Genomic DNA, 23813 nt, shown 5'->3' on the forward strand with positions numbered 1-23813 from the left:
CCTATCAAAGATAAATAATTTCATCAGCCACTAGTCTTAGGGAGTTTTCTGCAGTCCCACGTTGGTAGTATGAAGAGGTTCGCAGGAGAAAGTGTTTGCTATCTTTCACTCTAAATCCACCCTACAGATAATACAAGGGCAGCTGTGCTGGATGACCCATCTACTCCAGCATACTGTTTTGGACAACGGGCACCCAGATCCCCCAAAACCCCTATAAGCAGGACGCATACACTATTTACTGGAGACTACCAGCTTGGGTCAAGGCATATTTCCTCAGAAGCCAGCCACCTGAGATCCGGGGGCTTTCTCTCAAGTAAATGAGTCCCAGATCACAGCCTGCCACCATGCAGACTCTAAGGGAGCCTCTCAAAGCCCTCCCCTACCCTCACGTTCAGTGTGACCCCCGTCAGCCACTCCCAGTCCATGGCTGCACAGCACCAGCCAAAAAGGCAAGCTCCAGTAGCAAAGCAACAGTTGAAGTATCAAGGCACAGGTGAAATGTGCAGTCCACTAGTATCCTAATGACCATGAAGGACACAAAACAGAAACACACGAGGAAAGGAAGGTGGTCCCCCACACAGTCCAGAATGAAAAGAAAAAGGAAGGCAAAGGTAGGCAACACCCTCTTCCTTTCTAAGACACAGTGACCCCAACACCCATCACTCCCACATGGTTTCATGCCTCCTTGCTGGCTGGTGCAGTGCAGGCTCCCGCATCAGGAAATCTTAGTGCCCAAATCACCCAGGCTTTTCTCTGCAGCAGCTGCTCTGACCCACGAGCGTTGTAAAGAACAGCTTCCTGTTTTCTCCCCTGCTGGCACAATGTGCGCAGCCTCCGCATCAGGGACGGCAGCTGCTTAGCCTTCCCGGTGGAAGAGCCACTCAGATGGGGCCAGCAGCAGGACAAGCAGAGGCACGGAGCCTCTGTTTCCCTCACCGTTGGCTCAAAGTGAGCAACCAGTGCATTGGGGAAGGCCACTGCTTCATGGAGCCCCTTGACCCATCACACAGAGCTGCAGAGCTCCAAGGAGTACATTTTGGGAATCCATCAAGATTTCTGTTCTGAATTTTTTTTTCCTAAAAAGAGGCATTTAATTACTATAGACCTGTCCTGTTGAGTACCAAGTGACATGCTCAATAAACCATGGGAGCACAGCAGTAGCAATTACAAGGATTGGCTAATGAGAAAGTTTCTGCCTTGAAGCCACTATGGCACTATTTAACTATTATTTTCCTACATGTCATGTGGTACAATGAACAATCAATGGCAAGGGGTAACCGAAGCATCCTCTTCCCCTGCCATCATGTTTCAACATTACAGCCAATGGGAAAAAAACATCCCCCTTTGCCTTTACAACCTCTTGTTACGCATCTACCTGGTCTGGGTCTTCATTGCACTTGTTAAATTAAGTTGGGCTATCTGACAGAAAGTCATCCAATTACTGAGGAAGCGTTAAATACCATTTTCACCCTTTCCCATCAAGATAAATGCCACTTGCTGGCCAGATGCAACCTCTTACAAGAGCTGTCTGGTTCCCTGGACAACCTGCACAATGTCTCCCTCAGCTTCTGCAAAGCTGATGATGACAACGACAATATCATACCACCCTTCAGGAGGACAACTTAACACCTATTCAGAGTGGTTTACAATTATCCCCACAACGAACACCCTGTGAGATGGGTGAGGTTGAGAGAGCTTCGGGAAGCTGTGACTGACTCAAGGTCACCCAGCTGGCTTCAAGTGGAGGAGTGGGGAATCAAAGCCGGTTCTCCAGATTGGAGTCTCGCACTCTTAACCACTACACCAAACTGATGCATGTAGACTAACACTGCAACCTCAGAAAGAATAGTAGAGAGGGGATCAGTACTATAATCGCAGGAGACTAACAATCAAAGAAGAGAAAAGCAAGTCAACTTTTCAGGGGTGTGTATAATAAATTAGATGGCCAGAAATTTAGTATCAATCTCCTGAAACAAGGATGTTCATAACTTGCATGTTGTAGAAAAGAAAACAATGTAGTATTACCAAGGACGTGGAATAGCTGCATGGGTTGGGGAAATGGAATGAAAAAGAGAACAGGCTGCAGAAATAGAGAGCAACAAACAGCCAAGGAGACCACTGGTTTATTAAGGTTAATACTGCCTGCTCTGACTGGAAGCAGCTCTCCAGGGTCTTAGGTGGAAGTCTTTCACAACACCTACTAATGAATCCTTTTTGTGGGAGATGCCAAATATTTAACCTATCATGCGTAAAGCAAATGACTGGCTACTGAGCCACAGTTCCTCTTGCCTATTGTCACTTGACCAATAAGGTTGTCTCTCCCCCCAATAAAGAATTTCATGGATCCCGCAACTCCATGATGATTCTGAACCCTTGATCTTAACAGGTCAAGTTCTTACATATTACAGTTAAGGAATATGAGGTGGCATTTTTATATTAAACGTTTTAAGCCACACAACTTTGGGCCCACAAGCAAAGCACAGCCCATCAAACGAGTATTATAGTTCAGTGGGTGCCTGACTGCCAATTGTTTTTGCAACTCCATTCGGGTTGCAAAACCAGGTAATTTATCAAATTTACCTGCTTAACTGCCATGCATGGTTGCTGATGCTTTCTTTGGCTTGGAGAGTCACAAATATCTACTTTACACACATTCTGAATTTGCTCCCTACCTCTTTTTTAAAATAATGTTGCAGGCAGTGGTTAAAAGCCGTCTACATATTTGTTCTGGGTGTGCTGTTTTATGAGCAACTCCCTCACGGAGAGGGTAGGGATGGGGAAGTACAACCAAGAATAAAATAGACACAAACCAAGCAGTTTTGTAAAATATGTAACTTCTGGAACAAGCTTAAAAAGAACAAGCTAGAAAAGCAGTATAACGGAACAACGAGTCTGCTTTCTATTAGTATTTTTATGATGGTACGGAGCAGATTATAACGAAGCTCTGTGCATGAATTTGAGAAACATGCATTAGTCACCATTTACCACTGCAACTGGTCTACTGTCAAGACCTAGGTGGAATATGCGTATCACACCTAATCTGCAGTCATTCACTAGTTTCCTGTTTCAAGTCAAGGTACTGCTTAAACCTACAAAGTCCTTTATGGGCTATCTGCAGGACCACCTCTTCTGATATGCTCTACTGTGGGAGCTTCGCTCATCTCAGCAAAACTTTCCGAAGGTCCCGCCAGCGAATGAGTAAGATTAACAGCTGCCTATACCTGAGAGCTCTGTTGTGGCTCCCTACCTGACAGAATGGCCTGCATTCCCACACTTCTTGCATTCTGCAGAATGTGTAAAATAGAGTTGTTCAGAATTGCATTTTTATAAAGAGAATATGGTTATCCTTTTAATGTCTGTAAATAATTTAGATACTTTATTGTGTTTATTGTATGACTCATACTATTTATATATTGTTTTCTACTTTAGTAATACAACTTTATTACATTATACTGATTTTATTGCATTAGTCTCAATTTTGAAATCTCATTTTATTGCCTAGTTGTTGTGTAATTGTTTTTGCATTCCTTAATTTTGTAATAAAATTTTAATGCATTGGAGGGGGGTTATTGCACTGGTTTTAAATTGCATTGGTTTTAAACTGTGTAATCCACCTTAAGCCTCAGTGAGAAAGGCAGATTATAAATGAAATACTACAGTATGTTATTCCTTCTGCCTTTTATCAATACTACACTGAAGAATCAAATGAGTCAACACTACTACTCTCTGATCTACAGACCCTATTATATATAAAGCTCTACAATTGCTTTTTAATTGAGAAGTCAAGGGGAAAAACCTTTTGGGTTTAGCTACAAAATTTAGCTGTAAATGTGTTATGGTTGCCTCACAATCAGGGCTTTTTTTCTGGGAAAAGAGGTGGTGGAACTCAGTGGGTTGCCAGCACAGGGGGCAATTCTTGGCGGGAGGTGGTGCCCCTGGTACCACGTGTGTGCGCAAAGTACATGCATTGCCAGGGCCAATGATGTTACTTTGGGTCAGCTGGAACAAGGGGGGAGTTTTTAAAAGTTTAAATCACCCTTCGGCAAAAATGGTCACATGGCTGGTGGCCCTGCCCCCTGATCTCCAGACAGAGGGGAGTTTAGATAGCCCTCCGTGCCACTCCAGCGGCGCAGAGGGCAATCTAAGCTCCCCTCTGTCTGGAGATCAGGGGGCGGGGCCACCAGCCATGTGACCACTTTCAAGAGGTTCCGGAACTCCGTTCCACCGGGTTCCAGCTGAAAAAAAGCCCTGCTCACAATAATAGTTTCTAAATTGAAAGCATTCCTATGTAGGAATAATCTTGGGATGGCAGCATCAGGTTTACTGTAAGCATCAGTAGTATGCTGCAGCAGCCAAACTAAGAATCAAAGAAAAATGCCAGGATTTCACTACATCAGGCTTTGGTTAGCTCAGCAGAGTTAAATGTAGAAAAGATAAAGGAAAAAGAAACATATTAATAGAGAACCTTTACTACAAGGAAAGATTAAAATTACTAGAGTCCTTTTAGTTTGGAAAAAATGCCTCAAAGGATAAAAAAGTAGTTTTACAGAATCATAAAGGATGTTAAGAAAGCAAGGAGGAAAATTCTTTCCCAAAGCACTAAAACTTTAAGTGATCCAATAAAATTGGTGGTGCCAGCAGCAGGACAAACAAAAAGGAGAGCCAGTTTGGTGTAGTGATTAAGAGCAACAGGACTCTAATCTGGAGAACTGGGTTTGATTCCCCACTCCTCCGCTCGAAGCCAGCTGGGTGACCTTGGGTCCGTCACACCGCTTTCAGAGCTCTCTCAGCCCCACCCACCTCACAGGGTGATTGTTGTGGGGATAATTATGACGTACTTCATAAACCGCTCTGAGTGTGGCATTAAGTTGTCCTGAAGGACGGGGTATAAATCAAATTATTATTATTATAGGAGGTATTCCATCACAAAATGCATTATAGATACATGGCATTCGTTGCAATTTAGGTATCTTTAAAAAGCAATTAGAAGCGCTACAGTGAATAAATATTTCAATGGTTATTAGCAGTGACTGCCAAAAGTAATCTCTATGCATAGGAATGTAAGTTTTGTTTCATAAAGCAACCACTGAAACGATCAAAAATATTATTTCAGCTTTTTACAATCTAGCCCACATACATATTTTTACATATTAACTCTACTACCAATTTTTAAAGAAAAATTAACATGTTCTGGTATCAGTCCTACGTGCAGATGATTAACAGGAAGGCTATCATTAGAAAACATATTCTGCAGGCACAGATGATCCGGGAATACACAGGCAATCCTTTGCAAGCTTTTCATTTAAATGTTTTCAGCACTATAGTAACAGTAAGACAAATCTGTATTTGTTTAATCACTGAAACATTTAATGTTTTACATCCCAAGGTGGAAATGGACGACAGTGGGCAGTTTTCACCATGCTCTGCTTGAGACAGCTTTCCAAAGGTATCAGCCGGGCCATGGACTGCTAGATTAAAAGGACAGTTAGGCAATTCATGTTTTTTCCTAGTATTAAGCACCATCCACCATTCACTCCTCTCCAATCAACCTTTGAAATCTAAAAAGATCAACAGCAGGTATTCCCAAGAACATACTCTTAACAGAACAAACACTCAACATCTTTTTAGTCTGCATGGTCTCCTCTGCGGCCTTCTCCAAATGAAACAAGTATATCTGAGCTTTGGAGGTAGATTAATCACTGCAGCTAATGGATAAAATTAAACCTTTGGACTGCACCATTCAGGCTTTTGAACAGATAAGCCCCACCCCCTCAAAAAAAACTGGGGGGGGGAGGGAGTAGAAGAAATAAAATGTATTGGCAGTGTTAATAATTTGCTAGAGTACAAACACACATGTTAGATATTAAACATTTCCTAATTGCACAACTGAAGACGGTTTTTCCAGCAGGCAGAAATCATTGCTTAAATTTCAGAGAAGGAAATTACAAACAGCATCAGGTAAGAACACCATCCTCCTTTGCTCCTGCATTTCAAAGCATACTACAATCAGTATCAGTTTTCTGTTGCAACCCAACAGACTGTCTCTTATACTGGGGTCTATTTCCAAACTTTTTTAGTGGTATGGTTGCTGTCCTCCATTTAAAGGAAGTAGTTCTGGGGACTGCAATAAAGATCCTGCAGACTTAAAGACAAAACTTTCTAAGAAGAGGCCCCCTGCAGCTTTTGCTTATACAAGGCTGGATGAAAAGTCTAATGCACAGATGACCTTGCTAAAACAGATCATTGAAACAAAAACAAGGAAGCATTGTCTAAATATTTTTTTCCAGACAGACAAATGACAACTGGAACGTGTCTCACAGATCTGAACTGAGCAGGGATTTGTGTGGGAGAAATGAGTTACATTCCCCCTAATCCCTTATTGTTAGATATAACATTAATTAACAGCAACAATTCAGAAAGCAAGCTAGACAAACTCCCTGAAATTTAGCTGATGCTCCATTCTTTTTGCTCTCCGGCAAATAGAGGGGGGGGGGAGACTAATCCAAACATCTGTTCATTGAAAAGTGAACATAGCTGAGGAATTAAAACTCGTGTCAACCTTTATTTAGATGTCATAACAATTGGTCTGTGAGCAATCTCATTTGAAATGTTATTGGAGAGCTCAGTAGTCTATAAACCTACAAATATTTAAATAGGCATGGTGTTCTGTTCTTACTTTCGTCCACATTTACTTTGGAACTTTTCATTTGGATCTTTGGCACTTAAAGGACCTGTCCACAGAGTTTGAAACACTTGACTCACTGCAGGAAACTAAGACATAAACCACAAAGCAAAAAAGCAGAGGGAACCTACAATAAAGAAACTATGCAAATATCTTACAAAAAGTGTATTAAGAAACAGTTCTAAAGTGCAAAGTGCTACACAATTTTTAAGAACAATTGTGTAGCACTTTGCACTTTTAGAACGGTTTCTTAATACACTCTTTGTAAGATATTTGCATAGTTTCTTTATTGTAGGTTCCCTCTGCTTTTTTGCTTTGTGGTTTTGATCTACTGAGGGTTGCTCCTTGTTACAGCTTTGGAAACTAAGCCATGGCATTAACTGAGATGCACAATGGAAGAAAGAGGAAAATAAGCCTCAACTGTAGTGTAACATACATGTTGCTAAATATGAGAAGTTTCATGTTCAAGTCACAAAATGACAGGAGCTATAATGATGTCTATGAGCAATCTACAAATCATTCAGCCGAGCGCCATTCATTGGTCATACAGCTTTTATAATTAGTGTGGAAACCAGACAAAAAGCAGGACTACCTGGTTCATTTACTTCATCTTCCACAGATGCTGTTTCTAGATGTTATGGGGAAACAATAGGAGCGCAGGACAATAGTAACAGTACTGCATTCTGTTGTTCCCTGTTGGATTTTTGGTAACTGTGCTAGCAAATAGCCTATACTTCTCCCTGCCATTAGCTTCTTTAGCTCATTTTCATACTTTAATTCCAGCAGCTACTTTCTCATCATAGCCACAAAACTGGTGTTTTAAAACTTGAACATATTACTTGAGCAGACATCTGGATTTCTCAGTGGGAAGCGATTCTACTCAACAAAGTGGAAAGATATATATTGGCTAGTTCATCCTTTCCATTTCAACTGATGATTATGCACAAAATGTTGCAATTGTTAACTTCTTAACAATTCTGGAAAGTAGGGGTAACCAAGTAAGACTGTCAGAGGTATAACTACAGTAGAATCAGCAGGAGTCAATACACTGTCAATACAGGAAAGGCTCTCCAAATGATTGTGTATTTCTTCTCTCTTTGAATCCTCAGAAGGGTTATGCGCTTACAAGGATAAGTGGCGATTGCACCTTCCTCTCTGAGAAGTCAATAGAGAAAGCAGGAAACAACCTGAAGCTTCCTCCCCTCCAAGTACGATTAGTTCTACGGGGTCAGAAGACAATGTCAGCTCCAATGCAAATGGCTTCTCAAGTTCTGGAAAGTATGAAAACCAGGCTTCAGTCCGATGATTGGGCTCTTGGGGGACTGGTGGTGATAGTCCTATTCTTTACTGTCATCACTGCCCTCCTCTTGTTTGCTATTGTTTTTGGCTGCTGCTCAATTCCACGGAAAAAAACGAGTATCATATGAACAGCCAGAGCAGACTGAACTATGGAATTCTGGGGGTGCTACATTCTGACCTGCTCACACAACTTCAAAACACAGTGGATAGAATTGATTTTTTTTTTGTCACCCCTATCTGGCAAGTAAAAATGAACACTTTATTGGGGACATGGGAGACTTACAGACATGAATAACCAGGTACAGACACGAATAATCAGGTCCAATATGAGATGCAACACCCTGTCTAATCTGCACTAAAGAACCATGACGCTGCCAAGCCTTTGATTCAAGACTAATTTCTTTTCTACAAGGAAACAAAAAACAGGTGACCATTTTTTAAAAATATGAGCTTTAAAATATTTTTTTTTTAAAAAAAACATCAGAAAATTAAAATACAAGTAGACTGGTTTTTATATAACATCTCGATTCAAATTATCTCCCGTATTCTAGATGTTACTAAAAGTTTCGGTTTCCCCCAGTATTGTACATTTGCCTTTCTTCTGTTGCAAACAATATATTTAATTTACTTGTAAACGCATTATTCTAAGCTTGTGCTCATCAGCATTTTGGATCTCTTTTATATTACACTACATGTTATTTCACTTTTAGTCAACTACTGTTAATTGAATTGGTTCCACTGGAACTTTTAGAAGCAACGGCTCCCAGACGCACCTGTGGGGCCAGTTTGCGGGCAATGTGGGGGAGGCGAGTGGGGAGACAGCATGGTGGCCGCCCTGTAGTGAGGGATGGGGGAATGACCGGGGATGCACACTCAGGACATCCGGCGTGAGCCCCTGGTCTGGAGGCCTGCTCCCACTCCTCAGCACTTGGCCCGTGGTGAGTGCTGGAACCTTTAGAAATCCTGACAATGTAGTGAATGGCTTAAGTGAGACAAGATCAACCTATAATTTTATTGCATATTGTTTCCATATGTACTCCCAGTTTTTCTTTAGGTACACAACACAGATTTTCCAATTCTATCTGCACAAAGCGCTTGCATTAAAGCTCAACTATAACAGGCAGCCATGGTAGTAAAAGCCTTTGTTAACAGTGAAATTGATCATTGCTCACTTTCAGCCATTTTTTTTAGGCCTCCAAGAAAGTGCTGCAAAAGTGCTTCACTGTCAGAGTGATCCCTGATTGATGAAAATAGCTAATGTGACCTAATACAGAAAATACTGCCGTGCCCCCCAAAAGGCTTTGTTTCCCCTTAGCGTCTTCAGCATGTAAATGCAATTGGCTACATAATTTTGCAATGCCATTCAGTAGGTGATCCATGACTGGCTTGGACCATTTGTGGAAGAATAAAAATAAAACTCTGTCAAAACCACACCAGGTGACCAAAAACTGTGGGCTGAATCCTGCGATCTGTCAGCAGAAGGTGCTGATGGTCACTGATCTTTTCCGGTGCTCCCTCACCTCCCTGACCAGTAAAGTTTATTCCCAGAGCTCAGCACCTGTATGAAGTAATAGCCACGTGGGTTGGGAGGCTGAAGTGGGGAGGAGATGAAATCAACTTCCTGCCTCTTGAATGAGCAGAGGAAGAAAGCAGCTATTTCACTTTCCTCCCAGTGCAGCCCCTCAACTCATGTGGCTATTGCTCCAACCAGGTTCCACAACTGCACAAATAAACCTTCCTGAGGTTAGAAATGACGGTGGAGGTTGGGGTAAGGGGTGGGGGGAGACCCAACAGAAAAACCAGAGATCCTTGCATGGACCTCACAAGGTCTTGTTCTGGATCCAACCCAGTAGTTGCAAATAGGAATAAGATTGTTTAGTCCTCTCCCACAACTGCTACTTTTGAGGCAAAGAGTAAGCCAGCATTGCCTTATTAAGAATACCTTTTTTCAGTTTCTTTGATATTTAGTGCCACTGATATCAAGTTAGATCTCAAACACTGCAAAACAGAGCTCCGCTCTCACAAGGATCTTTCCGACTTTTCCACCCTGATGCAGCCTCAAAAACTCCCTTAACACTGGTGGGGGCAGGGGGAGGGCCATGGTGTCTTTAGAGGGAAGGGACATCGGAAGAAATCACTCATCTATCTCTTGCACAAGCAAAAGTGTTCATTCAGTTATGGAAGAGGGACTTCGGATCCAATACACACTGTCCTTTTAAGACAATTTTTTAGACATGTACATATGGAAAACGTTTGGACTTGTGCTGTCAATGTCTCCTACCCACTGTTTCATTGCAACCAAAACATGAAAACCTTATGGCATTTTAAAGGCTACAAAATTCATCTGGCATAAGCTTTCAAGAGCCAGCATCCACTTCCTAGCTGCAAGAACTGACATATGTACTGAGAAACAGTGTCTTCCAAAGATATATTTGGAAGTCATTTTAAGGAAGGACATTTGTTTCAATAATCTCTCAGTTATTCCTACATTTAGTTCACATCTCAGCAAAACAAGTCGATCTGCTTGAAAACACCTCATCTAATGAGTCTTATGGTTCACATTCAAAAACTTAATGGAGAGTAGTTATGCCGTAACACAATGTAGGGGGCTATTTTGTGGTGTCTATCTAGAGACATACATAGGAGATTTAAATCCACATTATTAGACAAACTTCAGAAACAAGAGATAATAGTTACCCAGAATTATAATAAGGAATGTGCCCTTATTCTCTTTTAACCTGGATGAAGTTAGCAATGCACTACTCTCACAATATATGAAAGCCATACTGGAGAATGGAAAAATACAACAAACTAAGTTATAGGAATTACATATGATTCACTTGCCTACATTTGAATGTCCTGAGATTTGTCCTACCACATGTAGGGAACTATTCCTAAATCAAGGAATGTCCTTGCACAAATCTCATGGCATTTCTTATACATAGGCAGTCAAATCGTATTCTAAAGCTTTTTTGTGGAATTAGCAGAAGTTATTCTATCTATATCTCATACCGCATCTTCTGCCAGTGCTGCAGAGAGAAACATGGTTTCCTGATGTTTTCAAGCTACTGTCTTTGGACATGGCTCTTCAGTAGTCAGGCGAGATCTCTCATTTGCTTATTGTACATGAAGCGAACCCATTTTCCTCTGTTTTGTTGATTATAATTGTTATATTCTTTAAATCAGGGAATAATAAATCTAATTTTTCAATTAAGTAACCTTCTGATCTGAAGGACATTCTAACAACTCTTCTCACCCTATATTAACGCCTTGGTCTTTTCAGCAAAGTCTGTGAAAAGGATACCTAGAGTAGATCTCCAGAGCTTTGCTCTGCCACAAAACTTGCTGGGTGATGTTGGACCAGTCTGCCTAACTCTCCTTACAGAATTGTTGCAAAGATCAAATAGGAAAAGAAGAACCATGTATGCTGCCCTGAGCTTTTTTGGAGAAAAGGAAAAAAATGTACTAGACAGAACTGACCGGTTAAAGATACAAGCTGGCAGAACTTTTAACACCATATCCTAGCCAGATTTTTTTCTCCATAACCCTCAAGAAATCCTACTATGCTAACTCAGCAGGTGGTGGCAGCTACTGATTTTGGATGTGTTTTAGGATGGATTTAGGCCCAATGGGAAAGTTAGAGAAAATTAAGATACCCATCTAACCCAGTATAAGTGAACCCCTGGGGTTCTAGGGTAACATGGAGATCAAAGATATCTCAAAAGCTATAACGTATTTTTCTTTGGATGTATCATGCAGCCATACCTTTTACAGGAGAATCTATGTTAAGCCATAATGTTTATCCACTTGCCTAGAGTTAAAACACAGATACTAACAAACAATGGATTTGCCCTTCTCCGCAACAGGACTAACAGCCAACTGAGTTCTACTGTAAAAGTTTCCACAGCTAGAAAGCAATGATGTCCCAGTCCGCAAACACGCATACCTCTTTTCAGTGCAAAAATAAGCCCTGACCACTTCAACATAACCATTTGTTGCAATCATAGCATTTTCAGTTTAGAACAGATTGTAAATTGCATAACAGTACATGTCTATGGTAAGGTTTCACTGCAAGACTTTGGTATATTGAGCTTACAATACTGCAAACTCCTGAATATTTTCAGCTTCTGTACAAAGGAAGCTTGTGGGGAAGCCCTCTATTACTCTAAAATAAATATTCAATTTAAACCATTTATACGTCAATCTATTAGTTTTTCATTGCTTTTCTTCTGAAACATTGAAGCCAAAGAAAAATGACAGAAAATATGACAATATGCAGAATGTATTCCCACTAAACTCATGGAGAAAAGTGCTAAAAGCCACCTATATGTTTGATGCCATCTACCTACAATCCCCTATTACTAGAACATGTTTACGACACTGTATGACTATTTTACAGAAAATAGTCTTCGGGAAAACTGACTTCCTTAAAACAAAAACCTCCTTTCACAATCAGCACAGAGTCAAGTTATACCTACCCCAACTCTCCACAGAAGGCCACCATAGCATCAAAATCTATCATCATAGCTTTATCCGATTCTTTCAAGGTGCCTCTCTTTTCCTGGAAAAAAGCAAAACAAAGTAAGACAAACCAGCTACCTCCAGGAATAGTACATTCAGAAGCAAGTAGCTCATTCAGAAGCAATTCATAACAGTGCTTCCTCACATCTACTGGAAAGTGATTCTACAAATTGATATATATTTAACTAAAGGGAAAAGTCAGTAAGTGCCCGAGAGCATCCAATCGGGCACGACTCATTCCTAAAAGATGATAGGGTAAATGTTCTAAAGCATCTAAATAAGGACAAATCAGAACTTGAAAATGAGCATATGGAAAAACAACAACAATAGTTCCAAGGACAACAAGAGTTCATAGGGGACAGGGCGCTCACCAAGGACACTGGGGGCGGGGGGGGGAGAATGCTCAGCTAGGGTATAAAACACAGATTAGGTACAATGTCATCAGACCTAAGAGAACACCAACGTAACTGACAGACAAAGTTAAGGAAATTATAAAAGGCATCTGATGAAGAGAGCTGTGGTTCTCAAAAGCTTATGCTACAATAAAGTTGGTTAGTCTTAAAAGGTGCTACTGGACCCTACTATTTTGCGACTAAAGACTAACATGGCTAACTCCTCTGGATCTAAAAGGCAAAAGGGCTTCCTAAAATGGAAGTCTTTGTATGATAATGGTTAGAGTGGTTGACGCGTACAGCCAGCAAGGAAGTCAGAGTGTCGGACTAAGATCCGGATTCAAATCTTTAACAATTTTTGTCCATGGTGTGTATCTCAGCCCTTCAGTTGCATCTCATAACAACCAGACACTTCTAGCCTAGGTTCTTGAGGAAGATTTCATAGTCAAAACAAGCAGAGAATGGGGCCAGGTCCCCTCCCTGTTGCTGCCTAGCAGGACCTGGTTGGCCACTAGACGAAACAGCACACTGGACTATAGTCTGGATCCAGCTCAGATTTCCTTATGTTGGTAATGCTGAAATTCTGACAGAGTCAAAGAGAAGTCATATAGGCTTCTGCAATTATGCTTTTCTATGTGGAACAAGAGCACATCTATGTTCTCTTATGTTTTGCCCTGCCCCAGTAATACTGCAGCTACTCTTACGTGAACTCTCGTGCCATGCTCAAGGCAGCTCACAAAATAAAAACTGCGTAATTAATTACACTCAATACAGAAATTTAATTCTAAGGTGGGCTACAGATTTGGGTTGGTGTGCATCAAAAACATTACCCGAGATAGACTAATTGGGCAGAGAATGGAGCCACATTGAACAATGCCGCACAAAGCTCCCACCTGGAGTTTAGCCATTTCTTTCTTGATTAAGAAGCTGACTTGATCTCTGTCAGTCCGAGAATAATACAGGCGACAACAGGATATTTTCCCATCTCTTCCAGCCCTTCCTGATTCCTGATAATAGCCAGCCATAGACTTTGCCATATTCCAATGTGCAACAAATCTACAAGGTGTAAAACAATAAAACCATTGCATTCCAATACATCTCACGCAGAGAACTGAATATAACGTTGTTATTTATGTTTAAAGCAAGGCCAATCTAAACCTAGGCCACTCTGTGACAAGATCTTTTCCCCATCACCATCCCTTCAACAAAGAGAACAGAAATATACTCTAGAAAGTTCTCTAGGTTTTAAGGAACTATCCTGGAGAATAAATAGAATGCTACTTCCATTTGGGATGACTCTTACACATACCTGACATTAGCTTTGTCAACTCCCATTCCAAAACTGATAGTAGCAACAATTACAGGAACTTTCTGCTCCATCCATTCATTCTGAACTGATGTTCTCTCTGCTACCTTCAATCCTAAAAAAAGGCAAGGAAGTGTAATAATCAGAGAGAAGATATGGTTGTTGTGGGTTTTCCGGGCTGTATTGCCGTGATCTTGGCATTGTAGTTCCTGACGTTTTGCCAGCAGCTGTGGCTGGCATCTTCAGAGGTGTAGCACCAAAAGACAGCCTGTCTTTTGTTGCTACATCTCTGAAGATGCCAGCCACAGCTGCTGGCGAAACGTCAGGAACTACAATGCCAAGACCACGGCAATACAGCCCAGAAAACCCACAACAACCATCGTTCTCCGGCCGTGAAAGCCTTCGACAATACAGACAGAAGATATTCTTATGACCTTAACAACAATGGTAATAATTTTGTATGTTTCACATTCACAAGTTTGTCTTTGAATCTGACTGTATACCACTTCCACACTGCTTTGCTAGCCTGTGTGAGAAATGAATAAAGGGATCTGAGGCTTGACCCTGGAAGCTCATAACGTGAAGCTGGGATCTAGTTACATAAAGTATCCTTAGTGGCTCTGACTGGGCAGAAAGACAGGGTATAACTGTTGTAAATAAATAAATAAATGACCCCAAATTGTGAGTACGAAGACTCCAGAACTGGCACACAGTGCAACAGGGTTAAGCTATACCAACACTTGTGACCAGGAGGTAGGAAGTTATCTTTGGACTGGCCATGCTAACCCTAAAAACTAAACCCTTGGCCTTCTGCCCTTGCGTAATCAACATAGTAGAACTTCTGTCATACTCTGAGCTCCAGACCCATCCCCAAACTACCAAAAGCTTGGGTTGAAGAATGCACACCAAGTCTGGTTGTGGAACACTCGCTCGTTGTTTCAGTCTGGCCCTGACAAGAGGTATTACTGGAAACCGAAAGAGGAGAAGGTAATATGCAGAGTGCAGAGAATTGCTGGTATTTCCCAGGCAGAAAACACCCCAAGTGTCTTTTTCCCCTAGGAATCAATATAAAGAAAAAACCAAAGCACAACAAAGTTTTGTGGCATCAGCATACAGTACACGAGTACTCTCCCACCTACCCACACCTTTTTGCATTATTACAAACCACTACCTGTAACTGTCTTCCTAAAGGGAAAGGAGGCAAAAAAGTACAAGATGGGGCAAGAGGGAAACAGAACAGAGGAAGTCTAGGAAGAGTTGCAGCGAAAAAACAAAATTGCAAGGAAAAATTGGTTAAGGAAAAACAAGCATGGGAATCCACAAGAGGAGGAGGAAGCAGGAGTTTGATAAGACAGTGCATAGATGCAAGAAGCTAAGACAAGGGCTGCAGGATCCCGGGAGAAGGGGAAAGTCAAGGAGGCAGTGAATAGGGAACAGCTGCTTTCAGATGCCATACACATGAAGAATTATCTCAGGTATTATTTCTACTATATCTTATGGACAGGGGATCAGGCAGATACCTTAACAATTGCTACCCAAGAGAGCTAGTGTTGTGGTCAGAGTGTCAGACTAGTTCTGGGAGACCCAGGTTCGAATCCCCACTCTGCCAGAGAATCTCGCTGGGTGACCTTGGGCCAGTCACATTCTCTCAGCCTTACCTATCTCACAGGGATGTTGTGAGGATAAAATGGAAGGGGGGGCAGAATGATGTAAGTCACTTTGGGTCCCCACTGGGGAGAAAAGTGAGGTATAAAGTAAACAATAGCAACAAAATCCATTAACTGGGGATGCCACAGGTTGGACATTCTGCAAATCATTGAACCACAACTGTTTTTTGTCTTTTTACTAATCGTGTTCTCTATACAGCAAATTCAGTATGCTGCTGAATTTATGCCCTACTGAATTTGTGTAGCAAAGAAAGGGGAAGTTATGATCAGCCCTTGTGATTGCACTTAGTTGGAACTTGGGCTAAAATACAGGGTTCAGCCATTCTTTTTGCTTATAAAATACACTTAAATGCAAAGCAACTGAGATGCAGGCATAGATTTCATTACCAGCATGATAGGCCTTGGCTTTCACGCCTCTGTGACTTAACTCAATAGCTAACTGCTCACAGACTTCTCTCATTCTGCAGTAGATAATTCCACAGCCCAAATAGTCCTGCACAAGAAGAACAATGAAAGCTTCGTAAGAAAATCCATCAAAGTGCCTAATCAAGGCTACAGATTTAAGGTGTCAAAAAGTGGTGACAAACAATGGAAATAGTTTTCATGTGCATGCCTTACAGTTAAAGCTTGTACCGGAAAGACACACTATTCCAGTTACACAGAGATGAATGTGCAGCCTGAAGTAGAATTTGGTTTCCTGAGAATTTTCTATTTAATTTAAATGTAAGTTCTAGTCCTTGCATTTGTAGGAAAAGATTTAAGAATACATAGGCAGCTGTTATTACAATACATAATAAAGACACAGAAGCAGAATTGCTTTCATTGGTCAAAACTACTATTCTCTGAACAGCTTTTTGTTGCCCTAGATGTTGATCCACCTGCTCCCCTTGTGTACCTTTCCCTTTCTTGTCACAGTGTTCCAGATTTTGTGAACATCCATATTAAAGTTATGGCAACTGGATACATGTAAAGCATTAATTATACACACAGATATACACACATAGTACAAACTACTCACATTTATACTTCACCATTATACTTATACTGATTAAGGAGGCAGTCCTATCCACGCCTACTGGGGAATGTTCCAAATCAATGAGTAAGGCCTACTTGTGAGTAAACATATATATTCAGACTACTACAAGGAACATGCATGTGCTCTCTTAAATGCAAACAAATTCCATTTAAAATTTATTCGTCTGTTTACTTTTTTCAGGCATTTACCCTTTTTACTCTGTGATAATAACATTTATTCTGTGCAAAAGAATGGACACAAATCTGACATGAAGAATGGCAATATCCAAAAACCAGAATGAGAACATTTCACTCTACCAGGACATTCCATCAAGGACTTAAAGGTCACCATAGTTCAACAGAAACATTTCAAAAGCAGAATCCAATGGGAAGCTGCTAAATTGGAATTCATATGTAAATCTGACTCAATCAGACTTGGATTGAATAGAGATTCTGGATGGTTATCACATTACCAGAAGTAACTACCATTCAAATTCAGCAACGGAGGGAAGCAGTCACACCCAGCCTGGATTGCACACTCCACCTCTTTTATGACTTTTGCAACTGATTTGCATTTACACAGCCCTCATTCCCTGCACCCTCTCCCCCCTCCCCTCACCACTCTGGCTAGTTTCTTCATACTCTCCATGCATCTGACGAAGAGAACTGTGGTTCTTGAAAGCTTATGCTACAATAAAGTTGGTTAGTCTTAAAGGTGCTACTGGACTCTACTATTTTGCAACTACAGACTAACACAACTAACTCCTCTGGATCAATAACATTTAGAAAACCTAGGTATCAATCCACTGTTCTGCCTTACAGCCAGCATGATGTAGTGATTAGTGTCGAACTAGGAACTGAGAGACTCCAGGTTCAGATCCTCCCTCTGCCATGGAAGCTTGCTGGGTGACCTTGGACAGTCACATGCATTTAGCCTAACCTACCTCACAGGGTTGTTTATGAGGATAAAATGGAAAAAACCATTGGGATCCCCACTGAAGAGAAAGGCAGGGTAAAAATGAAGTAAATATATAAGATGTAAGCTGCCTAGAGTTTATACAAAAAAGGCAGAATGGAACATTTTAAAAGAAATAATTAAAATGCTGCATTGCAGAGATTTAACCTACCCCAGAAGTGCTCTTCTGTCCAAGAGCTTTCAGACAGAAATCTTTCAGGTTTTCATAAGGATCAGTTAAGAGTTCTTTATATTGCACATCATAGAATAGGTTGGACCTGAAACAAGATGTCTTAAAGGTGGCAACAGGCTGCTTTAGTTTAAGCGATGCTAAAATGTCATCCTGAACATGTTTGGTAGCTGTGGCAGTCAAGGCTACACATGGCGTGTTGGGTATACGACGGCGCAGAGAACCAAGCCTCAGGTAGTCTGGTCGAAAGTCATGCCCCCATTGGGAGACACAGTGAGCCTCATCAACTATCAGATAAGTGAGAAGATTTCGGGACACCAGAACATCCAAAGTGGGCTGAAAGGAAGAGGAAGCTGCCATCTCTGGTGTTATGTACAGGAGCTTTATCTGGGGTTTCTCATTCATCAAGTCTGCAAGGATAGTCTTTTTTTCCTGAGCAGAAATTTTGGAGTTGAGAGAGCTTACTTTCACACTCAGTGACAGCAAATGATCCACTTGGTCCTATGGGAGAAGAAAGCAACACCTTTTGAAGCAAGCATCTTTTTACCAAAATAGTTGCAACAGAGAGCTAGAAATAATCGACCAAGCTTAACCAAGAAGTCCAACCATGTTTTACAAACTTGTCTAAATGTTCTCTCATACATTTTCTTAAAGACTGTTGAAGTTAATTACATGGTACTCTTAACTGGGGGGGGAATTATCTCTTAACTTTGATACAGATACATTATTCAGAAGAATTTACAATATGTGCTCATTCTTTCAAGTAACTGGACAACAACCAAAAGCCTGTTAGAAGCTGATAATAAAGGGCTGTACAATTTACACGGGGTTACAGTATATCAACACTACATTGTACAACAAAATATAATATTGATTTAATGGCTAACAATGCTTTTTAAATAAAGTTGAACCAGCTAACAGGATGTCTGTTTCAGTCTTCTCAGATTTTACTTTGGCCTCTGAAGGGAATCAGAGCAAGTACTTCCACAAAGCCAAACTCCCCCCATAAGTTCACAGATTCCTTTCTCTCATTAACAGATGTTACCTGAATCAGTGCAATTAAAGGTGAAATGACAATGGTGATGCCTGTTGCCAGGACTGCAGGAAGCTGGTAGCATAGAGATTTCCCTGCCCCAGTGGGCATACATACAAAGACATCTTTCTCACCTGCAAAAGTATCATTCAAGACTTTTTAAAACATTACTCGTTTAGAGTTTGCTGTAAGGGACTGGATACCAAGTCTTCAAGGGCAAAACAGACAGAACTTTTGAAATAGTTGTGCAAACACAGTACTGACAAATCATATACAAGACAGTGCCTTTTTAATAATTGGTATCTTACAATATAGTAAGAAAACGCTGTACTGGGAAAATGCAGCCACAATTGGCAGAGCACCTCCGTCAGCAGCAAACTACAGGGACACCAAAAGAAGTTAAAAGATCCAGTTCAACTTTACACTGTGCCTCTTTAAACAGTCATACTTCCTTAAACTGATATCAACGTTACCAAATTCTGAAAATGAATCTTCTCTCTACCATCTTCTAGGCCTTAGCTGCTGGTGCTGCCAATGGCAAAAAAGCACTGCATTGTGTTTTCTATGGCTCCTTTGATTTGTCAAGGACTATACCAGTATGATACAGTGGATTAAGTTTAGATATGTTCGACACAGGTTCAAATCCTTACTCAGTTAAATAACTTTATTAAAGTCACAACCTCTCAGATAAAAGTACTATGTAACAGGGTATTTTAAGGATTAACAAAAAAATTGTACAGAATAAGTATAAGCCAGAAGACTACTACATATGCACAGGACTGTTGCACAAGGCTGCCACTCTTAAAACCTTGACACTAGTCTACACCTCACAGATTTTCAAAACAGTTTTCAAAACTAGCACAAAGTTCAAGTTACCTACCTAACCATAAAATCTGACATGTCTATAACTATGCAGACCTAAAGGGTGTCAGTAAAGAGAAGTCACTCATCTTTTGAGACCTCACAAAATCTAAAAACATGTGCATTGCAAATTTAGGCTGCATTTCTGTGCCTATTTATTTAACAATGTCCCACTGAATATAATGGGACTTACAGGCAAACACATATTGCAAACAATAATTTGTGGAAAACGGGAAGTACTACAACAAAAAAGTACATACACAAAACTTCAGTGATTCAGCCAAGTATTCACTTGCTCTCTTCAACTAGGGCTTCCTCAGTAAACTGATAATAGAATAAAGAGCTAGAGTGGTCTGCAAATTTCACTTTGGAAAACTTCTGTTATAAAGTAAGCATTTTTTATATAGCACCTAATGCTGCAAAAATGCGCTGACTTTCCAACAGTATTATTAAATATCCAGATGGTAGTTCAGTAACTGGATATTTATTTTTTCATTGGTATTTTCACATCAAGCCAAACTAATTTTGGTGGCATTCCTAAAGGGAGACAAAACCATTCATCCTCACTATTAATAACAAAGAATGTAATTAAGCCTCTGAAAAGACAGCTGTAAATTTACCTTTTGCCACTGTCATGACTGCCCTTTCCTGTAATGAAGTCTTGAAAGAGTCAAATCCAAAGACTTTTTTCAGAGTTCCTCGAACTCTGGCTTCTAGTCTTGCTGAAAAGCAGTCGTTCATTTTACAGAGGGATGCTGGGAATAATTTAAGGCAGGGATGAGGAGGGGATCTTAACACATTTATCTTCTTTCACACCACCTCACCATCAAAACCTGATTCTCAAAAATGACAGGCTAAATAGCCCTATTAACATATACATAGGTTATCTTATAGCTTAGTTTTTCTTTTGCCACAAGCATAATCACATCATTTACATTCACTAATCTACTTATGCTTCTGTCAATAGGAAAGTTCAAAGGAGAGACAAAGTAAGTAAAAGGTTATATAGGAACCAAAAGCCAGTAAAAGTGAGCACACAAGCTAATGGTGCTTTCCTGAACACAGCTCTAGCTATTTACTTCATATTCTGTGGTCTCTCTTGCTCCTCCAAAGGGGATGGCATTCTTTTCGTTTTCACATTTTTTTTAAAACGTATATAACTGACTTCTAAGCCTGACTCTAGAGGAAACCCTGCGAATCATTCAACATGCTCAACTCTCGGTTAGGGGTGGGGGAAGGAGCGAGGGAAATGAGCCCAAACCCCACAATCACTCTACGGCTAAACAAAACACTCTTAACGACTCTGCTGCTTTCCTACTACCGTCTTGTAATAAGTCTCCTTATCACTCTCATGTTACTTTCTAGCACAAAGGTATTAGACGATGGAGAAGAAGAGAGTCTTGGAAAGTCCAACCCTTCCCCCCCCCCCCGGCACCACTTTCCGTCTCCGGAGTAAAGCTACATAGGCAGAAAGTAGGCAACCCCCCGCCCCCCTCCCTTCAGAGGACTCAGAGCACTCGTTCCCAACACAAGGGCAGCAAATATTTTAGTCCAACAATTTCCACACACTCTACTTCTACTACGTATTTCTCCACGACCCGCTGAGTTCTCCCAATCTATACCCTTCCACCATAATTGTCTGGTCCTTCGACTAATAGCGCGCTCGTTCAGCTGCCGGCAGCGACTTAGACAGCCGGCACTGCCGGGGCGCGGATTGATGACATTCCTCAGAGTTTTAGTCAGTCAGGCCGCGTAAGAATGATCTCAGCTGCTTCTGTGCGACTGGTTCCTATGGTAACCGCTTCTCCTTTCTAGATGTAACGTCATTCTTGCCCGCCAGAAGGTCGCCGGATGAAGAAGGTGGAATGGGAAAATGGCGGCAGCGAAGAAGAGTGTTCTCTCTTCGTTAGCTGTTTACGCGGAAGATTCTGAGCCCGAATCCGACAGTGAAGCTGGCGGGGCTGGTAGTGAGCGAGGAGGGGGCCCAGGTGAGGCCTTGGTGGGGTTGCAGGAGGAGAGATAAGGCCTCTCTGGCCTTCCGGGTGAATTCACTGCTTAATTTCTGGATTGGGGAGGCCGGTGTTTGAGCTGATGGCATTGTTTTACATAGAACCGGGCCTTTGTTTCGTGTTGTCCGGTATTGCCTACTCTGACCGGCAACGAAGGCTTCAGGCAAAGGTTCTCTCCCAGCCCTGCTATTTGCGACACTGTTAATCGAAGGGAGGGAATTTTGCACCTTCTGCATGTAAATCGCACGCTGTTGTAGTGTGTTCTCTCCAAGGATCCTCGGGATTTTGTTTTTTCCTTCTGTGATAAGTTACTTGTAACTCTGCATACCTTACCCAGACTGTTCTTTTATTAAGTTTGTATTGTCTAAGGCTTTCACGGCCGCAGAACGAGGACATTTAGGTTCAATTGAACTGTTGAAATGGCCTTTCTGTGTAATATCTAGTATTTGTGGAGTGTGTGCATATTTTTCTATTATTAAATCTAGACACCCCCCCCCCCCATTTCATTTTGCTTGAACTAGAAGAGAAAGGAGGCTTGGTGTCAGAAGGTTATGGAGAAGATGATTTCAGTAAGATGGATGGAGAGGAAGATGGTTATGATGAAGATGATGATGATAATAGTAAGCAGTCGGTAGGTAATCTTCCTTTTTATACTACTTAATTCAGTTCTCTGTATATGCATATTTCAATTGTGCTTTTTACTTGCAGACTTCAAACTTTGCTGGCTCTTCCTGTCTTTCTCCTCTGTCTTATACAAATAATTTTTTACTATTTTATACATTGTTAGAATGGATATGTGCTGAAAGCAAAAGATGTGTTAAATAAACTCTTGTACAGCTGGGATATAACAAAAACTAAAGTTCTGTGAATGTACTGCATTATGTCCATGTTTGTTCTGTGTGTTCTGTGTGTAGCCTTAAATATATATATGGGGTTTTTTTGGTGCAAGTAACATTTAAGATCATTTCGTAGATTCATTTCTTCTGTAAATATAATATGTAACTGTGACAGACTCAGCTTCAGATGCTGAGATTTCCAGAAGTGAAAGTATGATTGACATGTTTCCTTCCCCCTCCCCCTTCATGGGGCTAATCTGAAAATGGCAGTTGGGGATGGAATGTTGGGGAAGCTGTCGGTTGGAGTTGGAGAGTAAACAAGAGAGTGAAAAGGAGTGGGAGCCTGGCTTTAGACCAGAGAGGGTCAGCCAGAGAATCCTCTGTGAGAGGAAATAATGTTTATGAAACACTTTTAGTCCTAGGACTAAAGTGGGGAAAACCAGCACTAACTCCTACTTAGACTCAAGAGATCTGGGAATTATAGAGGGCCAAGGAAGTGGGTAGAGAGGAGTCTCCCCTTCAGTGCCAGGAACAGGATTATAGCTCATAACTATAATGCCTGCCCAGTATCTAGTAAGGGTTTGTCTCAGTGGAGCACCCTTAAGTCTGAAGAGGAGGGGAAGTCGTGCTGTGTTTGTGTTTGAGTATATAAAGTGTAACATCTGTGAAGCAGTGTCAACCTCTGAAAGAAGCCAGCAACCTAGTGTTATACCAAGTGCTTTGTGCCTCACACCAGTGAAGTTCTTGTACAAAAACCTGTCTGTTACGTCAGTTCAAACACCTGTCTACCTGCCTTTTGACTTTAATATTCTGTAAATAAACCTTCTGTTACCTTTTGAACCTCCCCAAGCCTTGTGTGCCAGTTTCTGCTAAAGGGAAGCGCAAACCCCTGATCTGTCCCCTACTAAGACTTGGCTGGGTAACCATTTTTAAGAATCCTTAAGGGTGGGACAAGAAGGAAAGTTGAAGCTTAACATCAACCACGCTACAGAGGCCTCCCAGCCCAGTATACGGCTTCATAGGCTTAAAGAGGAGAAGTTTTACCTCA

The 23813-nt window shown here is 41.2% G+C and overlaps 2 protein-coding genes across 3 annotated transcripts in view; one reads left to right on the forward strand and one right to left on the reverse strand.

Moving 5' to 3' along the window:
* RECQL5 (RecQ like helicase 5) overlaps nucleotides 1–21560 on the reverse strand; it is a 60971-nt gene extending 39411 nt beyond the window's left edge. The window contains exons 1-8 of one of the 2 annotated variants that reach the window (XM_054976168.1): nucleotides 21490–21560; nucleotides 20541–20675; nucleotides 19072–19193; nucleotides 18009–18527; nucleotides 16255–16360; nucleotides 14204–14315; nucleotides 13788–13950; nucleotides 12460–12542 (exon numbers count right to left, since the gene is read on the reverse strand). In XM_054976168.1, the coding sequence (XP_054832143.1) occupies nucleotides 12460–12542; nucleotides 13788–13950; nucleotides 14204–14315; nucleotides 16255–16360; nucleotides 18009–18527; nucleotides 19072–19193; nucleotides 20541–20661 (1226 nt within the window). In that variant the 5' untranslated portion in view covers nucleotides 20662–20675; nucleotides 21490–21560. The remainder of the gene's footprint in view (nucleotides 1–12459; nucleotides 12543–13787; nucleotides 13951–14203; nucleotides 14316–16254; nucleotides 16361–18008; nucleotides 18528–19071; nucleotides 19194–20540; nucleotides 20676–21489) is intronic. The other variant, XM_054976170.1, reaches the window with a different exon arrangement.
* A 204-nt stretch (nucleotides 21561–21764) lies between these two features.
* Nucleotides 21765–23813, forward strand: part of SAP30BP (SAP30 binding protein) — a 54142-nt gene continuing 52093 nt past the window's right edge. The window contains exons 1-2 of the mRNA XM_054978813.1: nucleotides 21765–21908; nucleotides 22451–22560. Of these exons, the coding sequence (XP_054834788.1) occupies nucleotides 21794–21908; nucleotides 22451–22560 (225 nt within the window). The 5' untranslated portion in view covers nucleotides 21765–21793. The remainder of the gene's footprint in view (nucleotides 21909–22450; nucleotides 22561–23813) is intronic.

This window comes from Eublepharis macularius, chromosome 4 (assembly GCF_028583425.1).
Source record: "Eublepharis macularius isolate TG4126 chromosome 4, MPM_Emac_v1.0, whole genome shotgun sequence".
Taxonomy (NCBI): domain Eukaryota; kingdom Metazoa; phylum Chordata; class Lepidosauria; order Squamata; family Eublepharidae; genus Eublepharis; species Eublepharis macularius.